Consider the following 20,628-nt stretch of genomic DNA (forward strand, 5'->3'; position numbering starts at 1 on the left):
AGTATGTGAAAAGACAGCAAAGAGGTAGACAGGAGGCTTTTAAAATAGTTTTTATAAAATGTACCTAAACAGAAATGAGCACTATAATAAAAGATAAAGAACCAGCTAATTACATGTACATCAGAGCTTCAAGAAATTGACCGTATAGTAAGACAAAATTTTCATGAAAAATAACAATAGACTATAATTAATAAAGGTAAGAGATCAGAAAAGGCATCGTTACCACTAGAACATGGTAGAACAAACAAATAAACATAATTGAACAAATTTAACAATGAAATACTATAATCTGAAATCAATTGAGTAAAGTTCAGTTTGAAAAGATCAATATACAAATGAACTTGAGAAATGACCCAGGCTTACCACAGGGGAAAAGGAAAGCCCCAAAACAAGTTTAAATAATGTCCAAGAGTGGCACAATACAACATTTGAAAACAAAGCTTCAAACCATAAATACTGATATTTCATACACTGAAACATTCAGTCAGATATTTCCATCTTTTTGAGGATGCATTCCTGCCAAATTAATATGAGTCATTATATATATTTACCCCAACGAGAAAGAGGTTTTCAAAGCATTGAAGGCAGCAAACCGCATCCGTTTAGTAGAAAACAAACATGTCTCACTTGTCAATTGTAGTCCAGAACATTAAGGAACTTGTTCCCGTTAGATGCCCACTTCACTTTTGTGACCACATGAACTGTGCGAGTCAACTGGAACATTTTCTTGCTCTTCTTTGATCGATGTTGCTCTAACCTATGGTTACCATGGTATATTCCAGGTCCTCTGCTGCTTCAACTGGGACTGAATACTTCCCATCCTCAGTGTCCCATTCAGTTTGTGTGCTATTGACAGTGTTTGGGGATACAGCACATCCTTGTGGCTCAGCGAGAGAATCCTGAAGATTCTCATTTTCTGATTTGGGGAAAGTAAATCTCAGAGGTTCTGTAGGTTCGCCTGGGTGCTCGGCCTCTGCAGCGTTTGACTCCATTTTGACTTCACCATGAAGTGGATAATATTGTTGCACTGTGTCTGGTTCTGGATTCATATTCTGATAACATGGATCATATTCCTCCTCTTTTATGTGAAGGTTTCCCTGAAGAAGACCGTCACAACCTGCACCCACTTGACTCGTCTCCGGATCTGTTGGCAACTCGGCGTCCTCATAACGGAACAGAGTTTTCTCGTTAATTTTGGCGCCATCAAGAAAATGCAAACGGTTTTCATCCGACTGGCATCTTGCTTGTTGCACAAAATTACCCTTTCTCTTTTTCTTGCCTGGAACTTCCATGGGATACTTGGTACATTTCCTTTTCTGTGCTTTCTCGCGACAATAGCGTCCTTGACTCGGATGATTTTTTTCAGATTTCTTTACGGCACTTTGAAGTGTGTCTGTTTTCACTTTTGTTTGCAGCGCCGGTTTTCTTCGGCGTTCATACACAAATGGCAATTTGAAAATCTTGTCTGGATGAGTTTTCCAGGGTTTCCCATATCCATTGACCATAATTTTGACTGTGGATGCGGTAGTTATTGAAAATTCCCAGCTCCTGTGATGTTGTGAGCTAATATCAAAGTTAAAGTCGAGGATCTCATACAGAGTGTGTGGAAAATAGCATCCCTTTTTCGTTTTTGCAAATTTAGATATCTCAAACACAACAGCTCTTGTCAATTGCTCCAAGTCCAGTTTTTTCTTCTTCCTTGATTTAGATGTCATTTCTAGGTCCAAACCCATCTCTGTGCAAATGGGGTAACAGCGTCCTTGACTCGCATGTTTTTTCTCAGATTTATTTAAGACTCTTGGAAGTGTTTGCAGTTCCAGTTTTCTTTTTTTAATACTTTCCATCCCTTCACTTCCATGCACAACTGCTGTTGATTTCTTTTCACCTTCAATTCTAGGTTTGTCGATGGGTAATGGTTGAATGACAAATACTTCATTGAGCCAGGAGAGCAGGGCGTCTTTTTCTTTTAACTCTCTGTAGAACTGAAATGTAGTAGTTACTACTTGCCCCTGCATGCCAGTGTTGAAGTTGTGATGAATGACATCACTAATGATCTTCGATTTTGTTCCACACATTCTTTTGGCAAAATTACTAAGTTCAACCATGATCCAGTCTGTCAATATGTGCGAGTCAAGCTTGTCTTTTGGCTTGTCTTTGTCCACACACAGGCTCAGACCTCCTTCCTTGCAGCGAGGGTAGTTGTCCATTTTCAACTCCTCTATTGCTGAGGAGGTAGACGACGGATCCTTTGCTGGCTTTTGTGCCGAGCAGTTTGCATCAGCAGAGTCTGCAACAGTCACGGTAGTTGGACGAGGATGTTGGATGTGACGAGAGCCCAAATCATCCTGACGATGCTTATCATTTCTGACTTGATCGCATTTGGGGCAATATAAACTTCTCTCAACGGTAGGTCCTGGTTTGCACCTCGTGTCAGGGAGTTCGAAAAGAACTCCAGATTGTCTTGAATATGTCTTTGTTCTCATTTTCTCAAACGTTTTCTGTGCAAAGGCACTGCGATACAGCTCATTGTTGAAATCAAGATCAAAATTATACTCCAGTATCTCTGTGATGAAATACTTTTGGGCTGATAATAGAGCTGTGGCAAAAGTACCAAGTTCAATCAGGATGCCATTTGTTAGTAATTTGGGATCAAGATTCTGTTTTACTCCAGATCCTACATTGAAATCAATGCCTAGTTTCTTGCATCTTGAGTAAGAATAAAGTAGACAATGTTCTTCATGAGGTCTTGAAAGGATTTTCTGAATATGATTTGCCCGCAATTGCCACAGCTTCAATTCAAACTCATGTTGGTGTTCTATGTCAGGAGAACTGTTTACTTCTTGGTCTATGATTGTAGTCTGGGAAGTACCAGCACCAGCTGCATCAGAATGTGGGTTGTTCTTGAAATCCAGTTTCATGAGTGGTGAATCATTTTTTGAGCTATTGATATTATCATGGCTGTTTACATAGCTTGTAAGTTTCCTTTGTTCTAGTATAGCAGGAATTCGTGCAACAATACTTGTGGCGAGGTCAGAATCTCCACATTGCAAATCAAGATCCAGATTGTGTTTTAGGATGTCAACACAAATCTGCTCAAATGTTCCACACAACTTTTCCGCAAAGCTTGTCACTTCAGTCATTGCTCCATAGGTCAGTTTGTTGATGTCCAGTTTCTTGTTTGGTTGACTGTGGTTTACATGTAGCTTCAGACTAATTTCTTTGCAGAAGGGATGAAGATCCACACACTTCTGTGAAATATGTTCTTCAGTTTCAGCCTGTGAATGAGGAGGAAACCCACAGGCAACATCACACTCCTCCATCCTCGATATGCTGGTGAGTTCAGCGTTGGCATCGCCCACACTCTGATTTGTCACACTTATTGATGGGATGGGACCATGGAGTTCAAAGACCTCTTTTGAGAATTTGACTGCATCTTCACAATCTTTCAGTTTTCTTACTCCATTCATAATTTCACATGTGAACATGTTTCTCTGGTATTCATTCTCCTGGCTGATGTCAAAGTTGTACTCAAGAATCTCCATGATGAAATTCTGTAGGGATGAATTCATTGCTATAGCAAATTTAGCAATCTCTAACAGTAGAATATTAAACAGAGAATAAACACTGAAGGTTTGCTTTGGGCCAAATCCAACGTCGAATTCAAGGCCAAACTTCTTGGATAAAGTAAACAGACTCAACTCTTTAGCAGAGAGGATTTGTTTTACACGGTTAGCACGCAACTTCCACATGTTCTCTGTTCCCAACTCCTCAAGTTCCATGTCATCTTCAGTTGGTGCATTTTGTAAAGTCTGTTTTAGTTCTTCACCTCCACCAAGCCCTTTTTCATCTGGTTGGCCTGAAAACCATGGGTTTGGATTTGAGTTTACAGTTGGTACACTCGAGGTGTCTGAGCTCGGAGAACGTTTTGGGATTCTTAATTCATCTTCATTGGCAGACATTTCTGAGTCTGTGAGTTCGTCTGAGTCTAAATCAGACTCTCCAAGCGGACAAGTGTAGTAGTTATCTGGTGCCATTTTCTTCTGTTTCATGTCACATTCAGATTTGGTGATTTGCTTCAATTCCAATCTTTTTTTCACTCCTGATTTAGATGTCATTTTTGGATCCAAACCCATCTCTGTGCGAATGGGATAACGGCGTCCTTGACTCGCATGTTTTTTCTCAGATTTCTTTACGACACTAGGAAGTGTGTTTGCTTTTACTTTTGTTTGCTTTTCCAGCCATCTTTTGATACTTTCCATCCCTTTACTTCGATGCACAACTGCTGTCGATTTATTTTTACCTTCAATTCTAGGTTTGTCGATGGGTAATGGTTGAACGACAAATACTTCATCGAGCCAGGAGAGCAGGGCATCTTTTTCTTTTATCTCTTTGTAGAACTGAAATGTAGTAGTTACTACTTGCCCCTGCATGCCAGTGTTGAAGTTGTGATGAATGACATCACTAATGATCTTGTATTTTGTTCCACACATTGTTTTGGCAAAATGAGTAAGTTCAACCATGATCCAGTCTGTCAATACATGCGGGTCAAGCTTATCTTTTGGCTTGTCTTTGTCCACACACAGCCTCAGACCTATTTCCTTGCAGTGAGGGTAGTTGTCCATTATCAACTCCTCTATTGCTGAGGAGGTAGACAACGGATCCTTTGCTGGCTTTTGTGCCGAGCAGTTTGTATCAGCAGAGTCTGCAATAGTCATTGTTTGTGGACGAGGATGTTGGACGTGAGGAGCGTTAGATTCATTCTGACAATGCTTATGAATTCTGACTTGATAGCATTTGGGGCAGTATAACGTTATCTCAAAGGTAGGTTCTGGTTTGCACCTCGTGTCAGGGAGTTCAAACTGTATTTTGGTTTGAGATTTTTTTTTCTTTGGATTCCGACTTACTTTTTCAAAGGTTTTCTTTGCAAAGGCACTGCGATAGAGCTCATCATTGAAATCAAGATGGAAATTATACTCTAGTATCTCTGTAATGAAATACTTTTGGGCTGATACTAGAGCTTTGGCAAAATTACCAAGTTCAACCAGGATGCCATTAGTCAGTAATTTGGGATCAAGATTCTGTTTTACTCCAGATCCTACATTGAAATGAATGCCTACTTTCTTACATCTTGAGTAAGTATAAAGTGGACAATGTTCTTCATGAGGTCTTGAAAGGATTTGCTGAATATGATTGGCCCGCAATTGCCACAGCTTCAATTCAAACTCATTTTGGTGTGCTATGTCAGGAGAACTGTTTCCTTCTTGGTCTATGATTGCATTCTGGGAAGGACCAGCACCAGCTGCATCAGAATGTGGGTTGTTGTAGAAATTCAGTTTCATGAGTTGTGAGCTATTGGGATTATTGTGGCTGTTTACATAGCTTGATAGTTTCCTTTGTTCTAGTATTGCAGGAATTCGTGCCAAAATACTTCTGGCGAGGTCAGAATCTCCACATTGCAAATCAAGATCCAGATTGTGTTTTAGGATGTCAATACAAATCTGCTCATATGTTCCACACAACTTTTCTGCAAAGTTTGTCACTTCAGTCATAGCTCCATAGGTCAGTTTGTTGATGTCCAGTTTTTTATTTGGAAGAGTATGATTTACATGTAGTTTCAGACTAATTTCCTTGCAGAAGGGATGAAGATCCACACACTTCTGTAAAATATGTTCTTCAGTTTCAGCCTGTGAATGAGGAGGAAACCCACAGGCAACATCACACTCCTCCATCCTCGATATGCTGGTGAGTTCAGCGTTGACATTGCCCACACTCTGATTTGTCGTACTTATTGATGGTATGGGACCATGGAGTTCAAAGACCTCTTTTGAGAATTTGACTGCATCTTCACAATCTTTCAGTTTTCTTACTCTATTCATAATTTCACACGTGAAAACATTTCTCTGGTATTCATTCTCCAGGCTGAAGTCAAAGTTGTACTCAAGAATCTCCATGATGAAATTATGTAGGGATGAATTCATTGCTATGGCAAATCTAGCAATCTCCAACAGTAAAGAATCAGGCAGAGAGTCAACACTGATGTTTTGCTTTGGGACAAATCCAATGTTGAATTTAAGGTCAGCCCTCTTGGAAAACCGAAATGGACTCAACTCTTTAGCAGAGAGGATTTGTTTTACACGGTCAGCACGCAACTTCCACATGTTCTCTGTTCCCAATTCCTCTTGTTCCATGTCACATTTGTTTGGAATCTGTGTTTGTTCTTCACCTACACCACCAAGCCCTCTTTGATCAAATTGGCTTGAAAACCATGAGTCTAGATATGACTTTACAGTTGGTACATTCGAGGTGTCTGAGCTCAGAGAACCTTTTGGAATTCTTAATTTACCTTTATGGACAGGCTTTTCTGAGTCCGTGAGTTCGTCTGAATCTAAACCAGACTCCACTAGAGGACCAGTGTTGTAGTTATTTGGTGCCATTTCCTCCAGTTCAATGTCCCAGACAGATTTGGTAAATGGCTCAGATTTCTTAACGACACTTGGAAGTGTGTCGGTTATACCTTTTGTTTGCTTTGTCAGCTTTCTTTTGATACTTTTCATCCATACACTTCCATGCACAACTGTTGTCGATTTCTTTTCATCTTCAATTCTAGGTTGACTGATAGGCAATGGTGGAATGACAAATACTTCATTGAGCCAGGAGAGCAGGGCATCTTCTTCTTTTAGCTCTCTGTAGAAACGCAATTTAGTAGTTACTACTTGCCCCTGCATACCAGTGTTGAAGTTGTGTTGAATGACATCACTAATGATCTTCGATTCTGTTGGACACATTCTTTTGGCAAAATTCGTAAGTTCAACCATGACCCAGCGTGTCAATACATGCGGGTCAAGCTTGTCTTTTGGCTTGTCTTTGTCCACACACAGGCTCAGACCTATTTCCTTGCAGCGAGGGTAGTTGTCCATTATCAACTCCTCTATTGGTGAGGAGGTAGACGACGGATCCTTTGCTGGCTTTTGCGTCGAGCAGTTTGCATCAGCAGAGTCTGCGACAGTCTTGGTGGTTGGATGAGGATGTTGGACGTGACGAGAGTTACATTTATGCTGCCGATGCTTATGAATTCTGACTTGATAGCATTTGGGGCAATATAAATTTCTCTCAAAGGTAGGTTCTGGTTTCCACCTTGTGTCAGGGAGTTCGAATTGTATTTTCATTTGAGATTTTTTTTTCTTCAAATTCACATTTACTTGCTTAAATGTGTTATTTGCAAAAGCACTGCGGTACAGCTCATTGTTGAAATAAAGATGGAAATTATACTCCAGTATCTCTGTTATGAAATACTTTTGGGCCGACAGCAATTCTGTGGCAAAAGTGTGAAGTTCAACCATGATGCCATTGGTTAGTAATTTGGGATCAAGATTCTGTTTTACTCCAGATCCTACATTGAAATCAATGCCTACTTTCTTACATCTTGAGTAAGAATAAAGTGGACAATGTTCTTCATGAGGTCTTGAGAGGATTTGCTGAATGTGATTTTCCTTCAATTGCCAGAGCTTTAAATTGATGTCATTTAGGAGTTCCAATTCAGGCGTATTAACTTCCTCAATCACAATTGCAGCCTGGGAAGAACCAGCGCTAGCTGCATCAGGATTTAGGATGTTCTGGGAATCCAGTTTAACATTTGTTGAGATTCTTCTCTTGTCGCCTTTAACATGTGTAGCATTGGGAACATTCCTTTTCTCCAGTGCAACAGGAATTCGTGCAACAATACTTGTGGCAAAGTCAGAATCTCCACATTGTGACACAAGATCCAGATTGTGTTTTAGGATGTCAACACAAATCTGCTCAAATGTTCCACACAACTTTTCTGCAAAGTTTATCACTTCAGTCATTGCTCCATAGGTCAGTTTGTTGATGTCTTGTTTCTTTATGTAAGTATGGATTCCATGTAGCTTCAGATTAATTTCTTTGCAGAAAGGATGAAGATCCACACACTTCTGTGAAATATGTTCTTCAGTTTCAGCCTGTGAATGAGGAGGAAACCCACAGGCAACATCACCCTTCTCCATCCTTGATATGCTTCCGAGTTTAGCGTGGACATCGCCCACACTCATATTTGTCATACTTATTGATGGTATGGGACCTCGGAGTTGAAAGACCTCTTTTGAGAACTTTACTGCGTCTTCACAATCTTTCAGTTGACTTACTATCTTCTTAATTTCACATGTGAAAATATCTCTCTGGTATTCACTCTCCAGTCTGATCTTAAAATTGGACTCAAGAATCTCCATGATGAAATTATGTAGGGATGAATTCATTGCTATGGCAAATCTAGCAATCTCCAACAGTAAAGAATCAGGCAGAGCGTCAACACTAAAGTGTTTCTTTGGGCCATGTCCAATGTTGAATTTAAGGCCAAACCTCTTGGACCTCTTGAATGAACTCAACTCTTTAGCAGAGAGGATTTGTTTTACACGGTTAGCACGCAACTTCCACATGTTATCTGTTCCCAATTCCTCTTGTTCCATGTCACATTTCTTCTTCTTTTTTTTGTGATTCTGTGTTTGCTCTTCACCTCCACCAAGCCCTCTTTCATCAGGTTGACACATCAATGACTTGGTATTTGCGTTTACAATTGGTAAACTAGATGAGATGTTGGTGGTGGTGATTGAAGCCGCACAAACGTTCCGACAACTTGCTTCTGATTCTCTAGAGATGTCTGAGCTCAGAGAACATATTTGGGGATTTTGGAAGTGATCTTGATTACCAGAGTTTGTGACTTTGTCCGAGTCGAGATCAGACTCTCCTTGAGGACAAGTGTGGTAGTTCTCCATTTCCACATCCTCCTGTTCTTTGTCACATTCATTGCCAGTGAAGGAGTCTAGATCAAACTCTGATAGAGAACCAGTTTGACAATGATCTCCCTCTGACGTTCGAGTGGGACACAATTCAGTGTGATGAGAGTGTGTGTTTGTCTCCATGTCTTTAGACTTTCCTCTTCTGTGCTCTTTGTTTGAACCAGATCGTCTTGCCTTTGTCACTTCCTGAAACAGATTCTGCTGGACTTCCATATTGGAAGGTGCTAAGCCTCTGGTTACTTGGAAGGAAAACGGCTCATTTTTAAACTCCATGCTTATCTCACAACCAGTGGTGATAAGACCATTTCTTCTTCTAAGTAAGTTTAATATCCTGAACCAAATTGGATTGTTTCCATGTTGACTCTTGAGATCAAGTTCAAAATTGTGCTCCAGCACCCCCAGGACGATAGGTGTGAAGGATGCAGCCAGTATGTTGGTGAAGTGTACCAGTTCTAACATCACACCCTTTGTCAACAGACCTGGATCTAGACTTTGTTTTGACCCAACATCAAGGTTCAGACACATTTCCTCACAATAAGGAAATTTAGGGAGAAAAGCATCCTCAATCAGTTCTTCTGCTGACATTGCTCCTGATCCCTTAAATCCATCCTTATCTTCACTGTCGTCACCGTGTGCTCCTTCCATGTCTTCCAAGAGACTTTCCATCTTCATGTATTCTTTGGATGTTGCTTGTGAACATGCGTATTGATCTCCATGTGCAGTATCATCCATCTCCATTCCAACACTTTCAGTCTTCCGCTCTGCAGATGCCATGTTCAGCCCATTGTTGGTTTTGCATTCTGGCTTTGATGACAAGTCAAAGAGAGTAAACACTTCTTTTTTATCTTCAGGAGGTTTCTTAATCAGGTCTTTGACTTTGTGCAGAATTTGAGCAGTAAAGTCAGTCAGCTGTTGCTCATTTTCCAACCCAAGATCAAAATTGTTCTCAAGAATGCTGGTGATAAAATGCCCTTTACTCTTGTTGACTGTTTTAGCAAAGTCACAGACTTCAAGTATCACCCCATTTGTCACTAATTGCAAGTCAATTTTTTTCTGTGTGTTGGATGCCACATTAAAATCCAACCCTATTCTATTGCTGTGATGGAATGGTTCTAGACAAACTGAAAGTTTCTTTCCACACATAATGCGCCACTGCCATACTTTGTTGGAATCCATCTTTTTGTGGTCTTCCAGGCAGCAGGTGTCCATGTTGTCCAAGAAAATGATCTATTCTTCTTTGCCTTCCTTTCCTGTATTTGGTTCGGGAGAAAAAAGGAAACATGATAGACATTATATCTTATCCTGGAGTTATCCACAATTAATTCATTAGGAAATAATCAACAGGCTAAAATACATCACACTTTTTTCGCTTCACGGTTCTCAAATTTGAAGAATTGAACTTTAAAATCTTTTTGTGTTTGTTTGACTTTGGCCAAACTCTCCCATCATCATGGACACATTTTTGGTATAATAATGTCTGTACATTGCAATTATGCTCTGTTCTGTAATTATTTCAGTTTAATACATACCTCGTAAGACAGGCTTTAGCTGAGCTCGGAGTTCCTCCAACATCTTTGGTCCACACAGCATATCTGCATCTTAGTTGGACATCCCCCCCATCAGCTGGTAAAGTGCAACCCTGAATGAAATTTGTTTTAAAGTTTCTTTACTCATCCACAAATAGAAATAACAGTTTAACAGCAGTGAAAAAAGTATTCAGATCTAGTTACCAGGCATGAAAACGGGTCAGGGGTGAAAAAGGTGAGGAGGATAGGCACGCGGGGGGGGGGGGGGGGGGGGTGCTGGTGGTGACTTCCACGAACATCGATGTTGGACGTTGTATGATAATCTATAGGTGCTCCATTCTGACACCAATTCAGTCATCGAGCCCTATAATACTATAATAAGAGTAATATTGTGTATAATATGTAGGGCTGTGAAACGATTAAAATTTTTAATCGGGTTAATCACAGGTTTCTGTGGATTAATCATGATTAATCACATATTACCGATATTCTCGGTATATTTTGTGAGAACATAGAGATTTATGACAAAAGACGGATATATACATTTATACATTCTTCTATACAATGGTGCTGCAACTCAGCAGTTATTTAGCAGTTTTCTTCCATATGGAACATTAATACATCTTCATCCTAAACAGAATGTTTAACCCTCCTGTTACCTTTCGGGTCAATTTGACCCCATTCAATGTTTAATGTCGGTGTTCTTTGGGGTCAATTTGACCCCAGGCTGTTTTTCACTGTGTCAAACATATAAGAAATATCAACTTTTTTAAAGGGCTATTTAGGTAGTCAACAAACAAACATAAAGTACCTCACACTTAAACTTGGGAAACAATATTAATTCTAATAATTTTCTGGAGGTTTTAATTGCTGGGGTCAAATTGACCCCGAGGGTAAAATATGTTAGTAAATGTGAAGGTAACAGGAGGGTTAAACAGAACATTTTTCTCTTTTGTCAACCATTAACTCCACCATGATACAATCTAAAGGCCTCTAGTCTTCCTCTAGCAGCTGCTGAGGCAAACTGACTGTGTGGGTTTTCTTCATGAACTGGGCCGTGATGAAAGGGACGGCGGGGACACCGCTGCAAAGCTGAAACTTAAAGGAATTGACGGAAGGCACCACCAGGAGTGGAGCCTGCGGCTTCATGTGACTCAACACGGGAAACCTCACCGGACACGGACAGGTGGACAGATTGACAAGTGACTTCTTTTTGCTCGGTCCCGATGACGGAGATCGATAAGTGTTAACGCAACGCGAAGAGACAGATATGACATGCTGCTGTGGAGATACGATCAACAACAGACGTTTAGTTTAATAAAAGAACAAAGACGTGCTCTAGAGAACATGTCAGGGGGCGGTCCAATCTTTTTAATGTCATGCGATCTACCAACACTACGCCGCGATCGACTGGCAGGTCGCGATCGACGTGTTGAGACCCTGATCTACAGGAAGTAAAAGTCGAACAAGGTTTCCGTAGGTGAACCTGCGGAAGGATCATTACCGATGAACAGACCGTCTGCATGAGAGCGGACAGAGTTCAGATTGAAGAGGTGTATTGGAAGCTCATTTTGCGCATGCGTTAAATGCGGTAAAAAAATTAAACTAATTAATCCTGTAATTTAATCATAACGCGCTAACGCGTTATTTTTCACAGCACTAATAATATGGTCATTCATGAACCAACTTCTTTTTGTTGTTGTTGGCGTGAACAAGTCTTCAAGTCTTGTGCTCTGCTGAGCCATGAGTCTGTTCCTCGAGTCTGTTCTGCCTCTACCTGGTTGTCACGATCTTCTATAGTACCTGCCATAAATATCATGATACAATACCATAAAAACAGTCTACCATAAATACGATACTGGTATATTTATCTATAATAGTAATAAATAAAATATCTGTATGGTTCACTTTTTACCAACTTTTTCAACACTTAAATGGCAGTAATATTAGTATTAATACAGCAAGATATTAATGAAACTACATGGAGCCATCATAGCATTGATCAATGATTATACACTATGAGGCCGTTAGTCTCTCACCAGAGGATACAGAGTTCATCAGGATGAGCAGCTGTAGAGTTACAGAACTTTACAGACTGAACTTAAACATTTCACTTCTGGCATCTTTTTTTATTTTTATTTTTAAAGCCAAAAATTCTGCCACTTGCTGTGAGCGCTGCGCTGCGCGTGCAAACAGCTTGACACGGAGCAGCGCGTGCGCTCTGATCGCTTTTTTAATGAAGTATTGAGACTAAAAATATGCTAAATCACATCGCTCTGAACGTACGGGTACTTTGTTAGCATCGCTCCACCGTGCAGCGCGACAGCAGCAGAAGTAGCGGCTAACATTCAAGCTAACCTAAACCACCAAACGCTGAAGACATCTTGACGCTGATTGGCCGAGACGCGACACGTCCCATCAAAGATGTTTTATTGCGAAGAGCACCCACTCCACATTTTCTCCGTGTCCCACTCCAATCTCAGAAACGCCGGCCGGCCAATTGACCCCCCACCCCAAAACAAAAACTCTTCGGATCTACACGATTCACGTAAGTCGCCTATTTTGGTTTCAAAACGGCGAATTTCGCCGAAAGGTGAGGGATTCTCATGCCTGAGTTACACTATAGTGTAGAAATACTGTTCCAATTAAAGTCCTGCATTCAAAATCTCCCAAAAGTATTACTAACTAAAATATCCAAAGTTAAAAAAATAAAAGTACTTAATAGGCAGAAAGGCCCAATTCAGAATATCATGAAACTGAATCATAATTATTGATGTATTAGCTTGTATCCAAGTATTGTCACAGGCCGTTCAGTTCCAAACAAAGAAGTCGCGGACGGAAAATAACCACAAGGACCGATAGCAAGAGTGCCACGCACGACAAGGAGTGTGGAGCATGCGGAAGACAACATGGTCGCATGGAGAAATGCCCCGCAAAAGGACGGAAATCCATCAAATGCAAAAAGCCCAACCTCTTTGCAAATATGTGTCGGACGAAACCACAGTATCAAACAACAAAATACAAGCCCAAGAACGTTCATGCTGTTTCAGAAAGCACAGAACAGGCACCAGTGGATCTGGACGTTGACACTATAAAAAAAGAGCATGAAAATACAACAAGGGAACAGGCATTCGCAGGAGGTGGAAATAGGAACAGCAAGGCACAAGCTAAAGCTCAAGATATATACGGTGCCCAGGCTAATGCGATATCAGTAAACATATTACACAAAATATTAGGAAGTATTGCATTAGGTCCATCAGACAGCAACATCTCAGGATATGGTGAACACAGACTTGAGGTAAAAGGAGCTTGCAAATTAGCATGTAAATACAGGCAGAAAACACAGAGATAAGCCACGCCACCTCTAAGGCACGAATGACGCATATGATGAGAATAAACCATAACTTTTCGGGCGAGTAAATCGTTGCGAATATTGGTGTGAACGCAGCATAAGCAAGAGACGTACTGTTCCAGGCTCCAATGCACAGGAACCGACGCTCTCACATACTATCCCGGAAGAACCTGGGCAAACAGTAGCCACAGACTTGCTCACCTGGCACAGTACTGACTATATAGTTGTCGTTGACTATTATAGCAGGTATTTTTGAGGTAGAAAAACAGCAGACTATGATACCATTAGATCAGGAAAATAAAAAAGTTTAAAATAATAACTGTTAATAACTGATAATGGTTTTCATTATTCTTCAGCAAAACAATTTTCTTGCAAATATGGCATACATTACTGCCTCTATACAGTTTATGTGGATAATGTTCCAAAAGAAGGGGGATGTAGCATCTTGACTACTTCCTGTTCAGGGAGCTGTAGCGTTGTGATGACGTCACCAAGGTGGAAAAACTACATATAAGACGTGACACAATATAAATGGACGCACCGCGCCCAATAAGCTGGTATCGTGTTTTTACTTAGACAATGCACGGTCACTATACACATAGAAGTACTGCAGACTGCATTTGATAGAAGAAAACAAACTTTATTTGGTAGAAACAACATTCGCGGGCAAAGAAACATCCCCAGCAGCCATGACAGCATGTGGAGAAAAGCACAGCGATGATCGAAAAATGACGAAATAAACGAGTAAATACGTACCAAATGTTGGCTGAACAACCGTCAAATCTTCTCTTCTTTGTTAACTGGAAGCACTGTTTTACATGTTATGTCTTCATGTGTAATCTACGACTTAAAATCTCCCGGCTGCAAAAGAAACACTGGGACGACGGTGCACAGCCATTGCAGGAAGTGAAGAAGGACGATCTGCGCAGGGATTTCAAAATAAAAGTTGCTAAAAACTAAACCATGTTACTAAATGTAATTCTTTAAAACACAAAATCAGGGTTTTTTAATTACAACTCTATATCCATATATATATATATATATATTGTGTCCTCCTACAGCACAAATAACATACATTTCCATATAATTTCAACCATATTCGTCCATTTTTAAACTATGATACTGTTAACACAAAGACACATTAACCTTATCTGGTGCTTATGGACAACACATATGTATATCCTTACGACAGGGGTGTCCACATTTTTTGCAACGAGGGCCAATTGTGATAAAGTAAAGATGCCCGAGGGCCAATAGTTCATTTAGACATTTTTTAAACCACAAAAGTTACATGAATATACACTGTTATAAAACAATGTATTTTTACTGTCACAATTACTTTTATTTTTTAAATGACAATGTAACCACATATAATATAACCAAGTCTGCCTTTCATTCAGTCAGATAACAATGAAAAAGCTGTATATAGAATACCTTACATTTCTATGAGTTACATAACGTTGCCTTTAATTGGCGGCTCTCTATTAGATATTATCAATGTGTCTCTGCTAACAGGCCACGTACCACATTCCTTCAAAGTGGCTGTTATTAAACCTCTCCTGAAGAAGCCCACTCTGGATCCAGAGGTGTTGGCTAACTACAGACCGATGTCTAACCTCCCCTTCCTCTCCAAGATCCTTGAGAAAGTGGTCGCAAATCAGTTGTGTGACTTTCTACATCATAATAGTTTATTTGAGGAGTTTCAGTCAGGATTTAGAAAACACCACAGCACCGAGACAGCACTGGTGAAAATTACAAATGACCTCTTAATGGCAGCAGATAAAGGACTACTCTCTGTGCTGGTCTTGTTAGACCTTAGTGCTGCATTCGACACCATTGACCATGACATCCTGTTACAGAGACTGGAGCAGTCGATTGGCATTTCAGGCACGGCACTAAGTTGGTTTAAATCCTATTTATCAGATCGATCTCAGTTTGTATTTGTAAACCATGACGCCTCGATAACCACCAACGTTAGTCACGGAGTTCCACAAGGTTCTGTGCTTGGACCAATTTTATTTAACTTATACATGCTGCCTTTGGGCAATATTATCAGGAAACACTCCATAAACTTTCATTGCTATGCAGATGATACTCAACTATATCTATCGATAAAACCAGAGGAAACCAACCAACTAAGTAAAATTCAAGCATGTCTTAAAGACATAAAAACATGGATGACCTGCAACTTCTTGATGTTAAACTCAGACAAAACCGAAGTAATTTTACTCGGCCCTGAGCACCTCAGAGATCAATTATCTGGTGATGTGGTTTCTGTAGATGGCATTGCCCTGGCATCCAACACCACTGTAAAGAATCTTGGCGTTATCTTTGATCGGGACTTGTCCTTTAACTCCCACGTAAAGCAAATCTCAAGGACTGCATTCTTTCATCTACGTAATATTTCAAAAATCAGGCACATCTTGTCTCAAAAAGATGCAGAAAAATTGGTTCAGGTGTTCATTACTTCGAGACTGGATTACTGCAACTCCTTATTATCAGGCTGCTCTAATAAGTCTCTTAGGTCCCTCCAGTTGATCCAGAATGCTGCAGCTCGTATTCTCACTAAAACTAAGAAAACAGATCACATCACTCCTGCACTAGCTGCTCTGCACTGGCTCCCAGTAAAATCAAGAATCACTTTTAAAATTCTTCTCTTAATGTACAAAGCCTTGATTGGTGATGCACCATCATATCTTAAGGAGCTTGTAGTACCATATTGCCCCACTAGAGAGCTACGCTCACTAAATGCGGGACTACTTGTAGTTCCTAGAGTCTTAAAAAGTAGAATGGGAGCCAGAGCCTTTAGTTATCAAGCTCCTCTTTTATGGAACCAGCTTCCAATTTCAGTCCAGGAGGCAGACACAGTCACCTCGTTTAAGAGTAGACTTAAGACCTTCCTCTTTGACAGAGCTTATAGTTAGGGCTGAATCAGGTTCACCTGGTCCAGCCCCTTGATATGCTGCTATAGGCTTATAGCTGCCATGGGACGTTTTAGGATGCACTGAGCACCTCTCTCCTCTTTTCTCTCCTTAGGGATACATTTTCATCTCTCAATCACACGTTACTAACTCTGCTTTCTCCCCGGAGTCCTTATGACTTCACGTCTCATGGGGTCATCGGACCCTATGAGACGACATAGATCCTATCTCCCTGATGGATCATCGAGGTCTGGGTCGTGGAATTCCTGCTACTGACTCCGCCCACTGTTGAGACTCCGCCCACTCCTCCTCCCCACCGCCATCTGCCTGATGGATCGTGGAGGTCTCCATCATGGAATATGCCTACTATGAACTATTTATACACTCTGTCATATTCATTGGATGTATTTTAACTCTAAATCTGTCCTTCTGTACACATGACATCTATTGCACCTGTCCATCCTGGAGAGGGATCCTCCTCTGTTGCTCTCCTGAAGGTTTCTTCCCTTTTTTCCCCCCTGAAGGGTTATTTGGGAGTTTTTCCTGATACGATGCGAGGTTTTGGGGCAGGGATGTCTATGTGTACAGATTGTAAAGCACTCCGAGACAAATTTGTAATTTGTGAAATTGGGCTATACAAATAAATTGAATTGAATTGAATTGCTTAATGAACATTTTAAACAGGAGTTATAAGTAATGCAAAGTGGTCTGTTATCATTACACTTAAAAAGTAATTAATTTTGCCCTTATCTTTTACTAGATCTTTTCAGAAAAGCAATAGTTTGTCACATCTACAGGTTTTTCACTATTAATGACATGTTCAACACTTCACATTTAGCTTATTGTGGCTGCAAGTAACCTGTTTTGCACTAAATATATTTTCAAGATAATATCAATAAAGTGCAACCTGTGAAGAATGAAACAAAATAAGATCAAATATTTGGGTATAAAGAGTTTTACTGAGTGTTAGTTACACTGCATATCTTTTCAAAATAACAATAACGCTCAACCTTTGAAAAACAAAACAAGTGCAGATATGTTTGAGTCATCACGTTTTACTCTATGTGTGATAAAATGGGCTTTCCACTACACCTCTTTTTTAAACGGGGTCGCAGGCTTGATAAGGCCACTCTCAATAAAGCTCAATGTTGAGCTCTTGTTTTGAAGGGCAACAGCTGGAACGCTGAGAGGTAACACCTGGCAAGTCGCCAATAATCTAGTCTGTCCCGCATGCGCAGCGTAACCGGTTAATGCCGTAACGTACACATTTACACGAAAGTAGGCGACAGGCATTTCGCTCTTTATTTATTAATGACTTAGTTTTATGTCCGTGTAGTTACCTTCGCATTGAAAATGCCGGAAGGTTATGTTTTGATCGCCGTGTATTTATTTATTTATTTATTTGTATGCGTGTTATTCGCAAATCTCGAAAAGTATTGAACCGAATCGCATGAAATTTGGTGGGATGATTGTTTATTATCCGGGGACCAGTTGATTCGATTTTGGGATCGATCGGGTCAAAGGTCAAAGGTCAAAGGTCATGAACAGGTCAAAATCTTTCGCAGAACTCAAAAAGTATTGAACCGAATCGCATGAAATTTGGTGGGATGATTGTTTATTATCCGGGGACCAGTTGATTAGATTTTGGGATCGATCGGGTCAAAGGTCAAAGGTCATGAACAGGTCAAAATCTTTCGCAGAACTCAAAAAGTATTGAACCGAATCGCATGAAATTTGGTGGGATGATTGTTTATTATCTGGGGACCAGTTGACTAGATTTTGGGATCGATCGGGTCAAAGGTCAAGGTCATGGAAAGGTCAAACTCTTTTTTTTACCATAGCATGATACATTTTTGTCCAATTGGCATGCAACTAATGCCAAAATGTTCATAATTCAATGCCCAATCTTGTGATATGCGAAGGTATGCGCTCTACCGAGTGCCCATTCTAGTTTGTAATATGTGAAGTTCTCAAACAAGGTCTTGAAATAAAAGAATCTGCATTTCCCCTCGCGCCCCACTGCGTCTCTACTCTTGAACCCGGAGCAGAGAGCTACTCTGAGACGACTTGTCTTCACCACCGTGGGAACGCAGAGGTATCGGTTTGTTGTTCCCGCGACATATTGGACGCTCTCTGCCGGCTGGTTGGATCGCGCTCACCTGTATGTGCGCACCTGTCTATGCGCGTGGGGGCGGAGCTCCGCCGCGATACGGAGAGCCAGGAGAAGTGTGAACGCCACCACGTAGAGACAGAAATGACATGCCGCTGTGGAGATACGATCAATAATATACGACCGTTTAGTTGAATAAAACAACCTGACATTACTTATGTTGTAATCTGGCGCTATAGAGAACATTTCAGCGGGGCGGACCCCCACCCTGTTCTCATGGGAGGGGAAACCCTAGTAATTCCCACCGCTCTTGAAAGCGGCGGCCCTCACTGTCAATTTTTCTCCTTTTTTTTTTACCGTCGCCATGGCAAATAGGCTTCGAGAAGGGTTCACGTCACGGATGCAGAGCCAGATACATTAGAAAGGAGGAATTACGGCTTTCAAGTTTTTATGATTTATTTATTCTGACAGATCTGGCGGGCCAGACATAAGACATTATATGACCGATGTTGCGGGCCGTACGTCTTTCAGGAATTACGTCTTTCAAGTTTTTATGATTTATTTATTCTGACAGATCTGGCGGGCCAGAAATAACACATTATATGACCGATGTTGCGGGCCGTATGAAATCTGACCGCGGGCCGCCATGGGCCCGCGGGCCGGACTTTGGACACCCCTGCCTTACGAGCACAACGTTGCTAATTAACATATGTTAATTATAGGAAAACGAGGTCTGTATAAAATAAGTAAAAGTGCATCTTTCAGAAAAAGGGAAAGCAGAGCTTTAGAGTAACCTCTTTTCTATTGGCTATAATGTTCATGGACAAGAAAGCTGAACCAATCCACAGGTTATTAGCCTGTTTATTCTCATCGTTTATCAGACATTGGCCACAGGTCCAGCTCTACTGGGATATAACCATCACTAAATTAATGAATTCCACAGAAGAAACATTCCTAATTAATGCAGATATTTCCTTCCTTTGTAGAAAATGAACGCAAACGGAGCAGGCTTTTCCCATACATTTCATAAAACAACCAGACACACAGACATTTTTGGCCAATTACTCCATCAGGAAACATAAATATTTAGCCACATCAATGAGAAAAAAAGACACATAAATCGAACAATTTAGGTTTGAATTAACATAAGCATTAGAAGCCAAAGACAAGTTAACATTTTGACACCTTTAAAAAAACATAATGTCCAGTAAATCAATTATGAGTTACATGTATATGTTTGTTTGGGTGGTGGTGGAGGGGGACCTGGGGCCGGTATTTCAAAATGATCCACCAGGATTAATCCTCCTGGATTGGATTAAATCCTGATCAGATCCCAAAAACGGGTATTTCAAAGCAAATCTGATCCTGAAGATTCAGATTCGGATTTGGTAATCCAATCCTGCCTTTTATCCGGATTAAACACATGCTGTTGAGTATTTCAAAACGTTGGTGGGAAATCTGGATCAGTTTGATCCTAAAAATCAGGATTATCCTGATCCCACCTCAGAGGTGGATTTGAGGGAGATTACATGAAAAGGTTGGACCAGCCGAAGTGTAACTGCTCCCAAAGTTCATTGTTTGATACACATATAGCTAGACTGCTGTTTGATCAATGTTTATTTTCTTTGCACGTTCCTTTCTTTTTCAGAAAACACAGTGAAAAATTGAAGTAAAAAAAAAAATACAACGTATTCGTTGAAAATCAGTCAAATGTATTTATTAACATGCATTCAGCACACACACTTAATGTTCATAGCCAAAGCTTAAACGGTTATGGCATTTGGAGCAGCTCTGTGTTAACTGTCTGTCTTCTCTTTCCAAAAACATCTATAAAGAAAACGCATATTAAGGTTTTATCTCTTTTGTTGACAACTGTTTCCTAAAAATGCAACTTAATTGAGTTTATTTT

At 40.4% G+C, this 20,628-nt stretch overlaps 1 protein-coding gene across 1 annotated transcript; it reads right to left on the minus strand.

Moving 5' to 3' along the window:
* Positions 1–200: 200 nt before the first annotated feature.
* Positions 201–14,556, minus strand: LOC130202332 (uncharacterized). Its single transcript, XM_056427797.1, has 3 exons — positions 14,445–14,556; positions 10,340–10,449; positions 201–10,060 (listed from the first exon to the last, which is right to left on the minus strand). Exon 3 carries the CDS (start codon positions 10,017–10,019, stop codon positions 753–755), a length of 9,267 nt encoding a protein of 3,088 aa, XP_056283772.1. The 5' UTR covers positions 10,020–10,060; positions 10,340–10,449; positions 14,445–14,556; the 3' UTR covers positions 201–752.
* Positions 14,557–20,628: the final 6,072 nt, after the last annotated feature.

The sequence above is a fragment of the Pseudoliparis swirei genome, chromosome 12, assembly GCF_029220125.1.
Source record: "Pseudoliparis swirei isolate HS2019 ecotype Mariana Trench chromosome 12, NWPU_hadal_v1, whole genome shotgun sequence".
Taxonomy (NCBI): domain Eukaryota; kingdom Metazoa; phylum Chordata; class Actinopteri; order Perciformes; family Liparidae; genus Pseudoliparis; species Pseudoliparis swirei.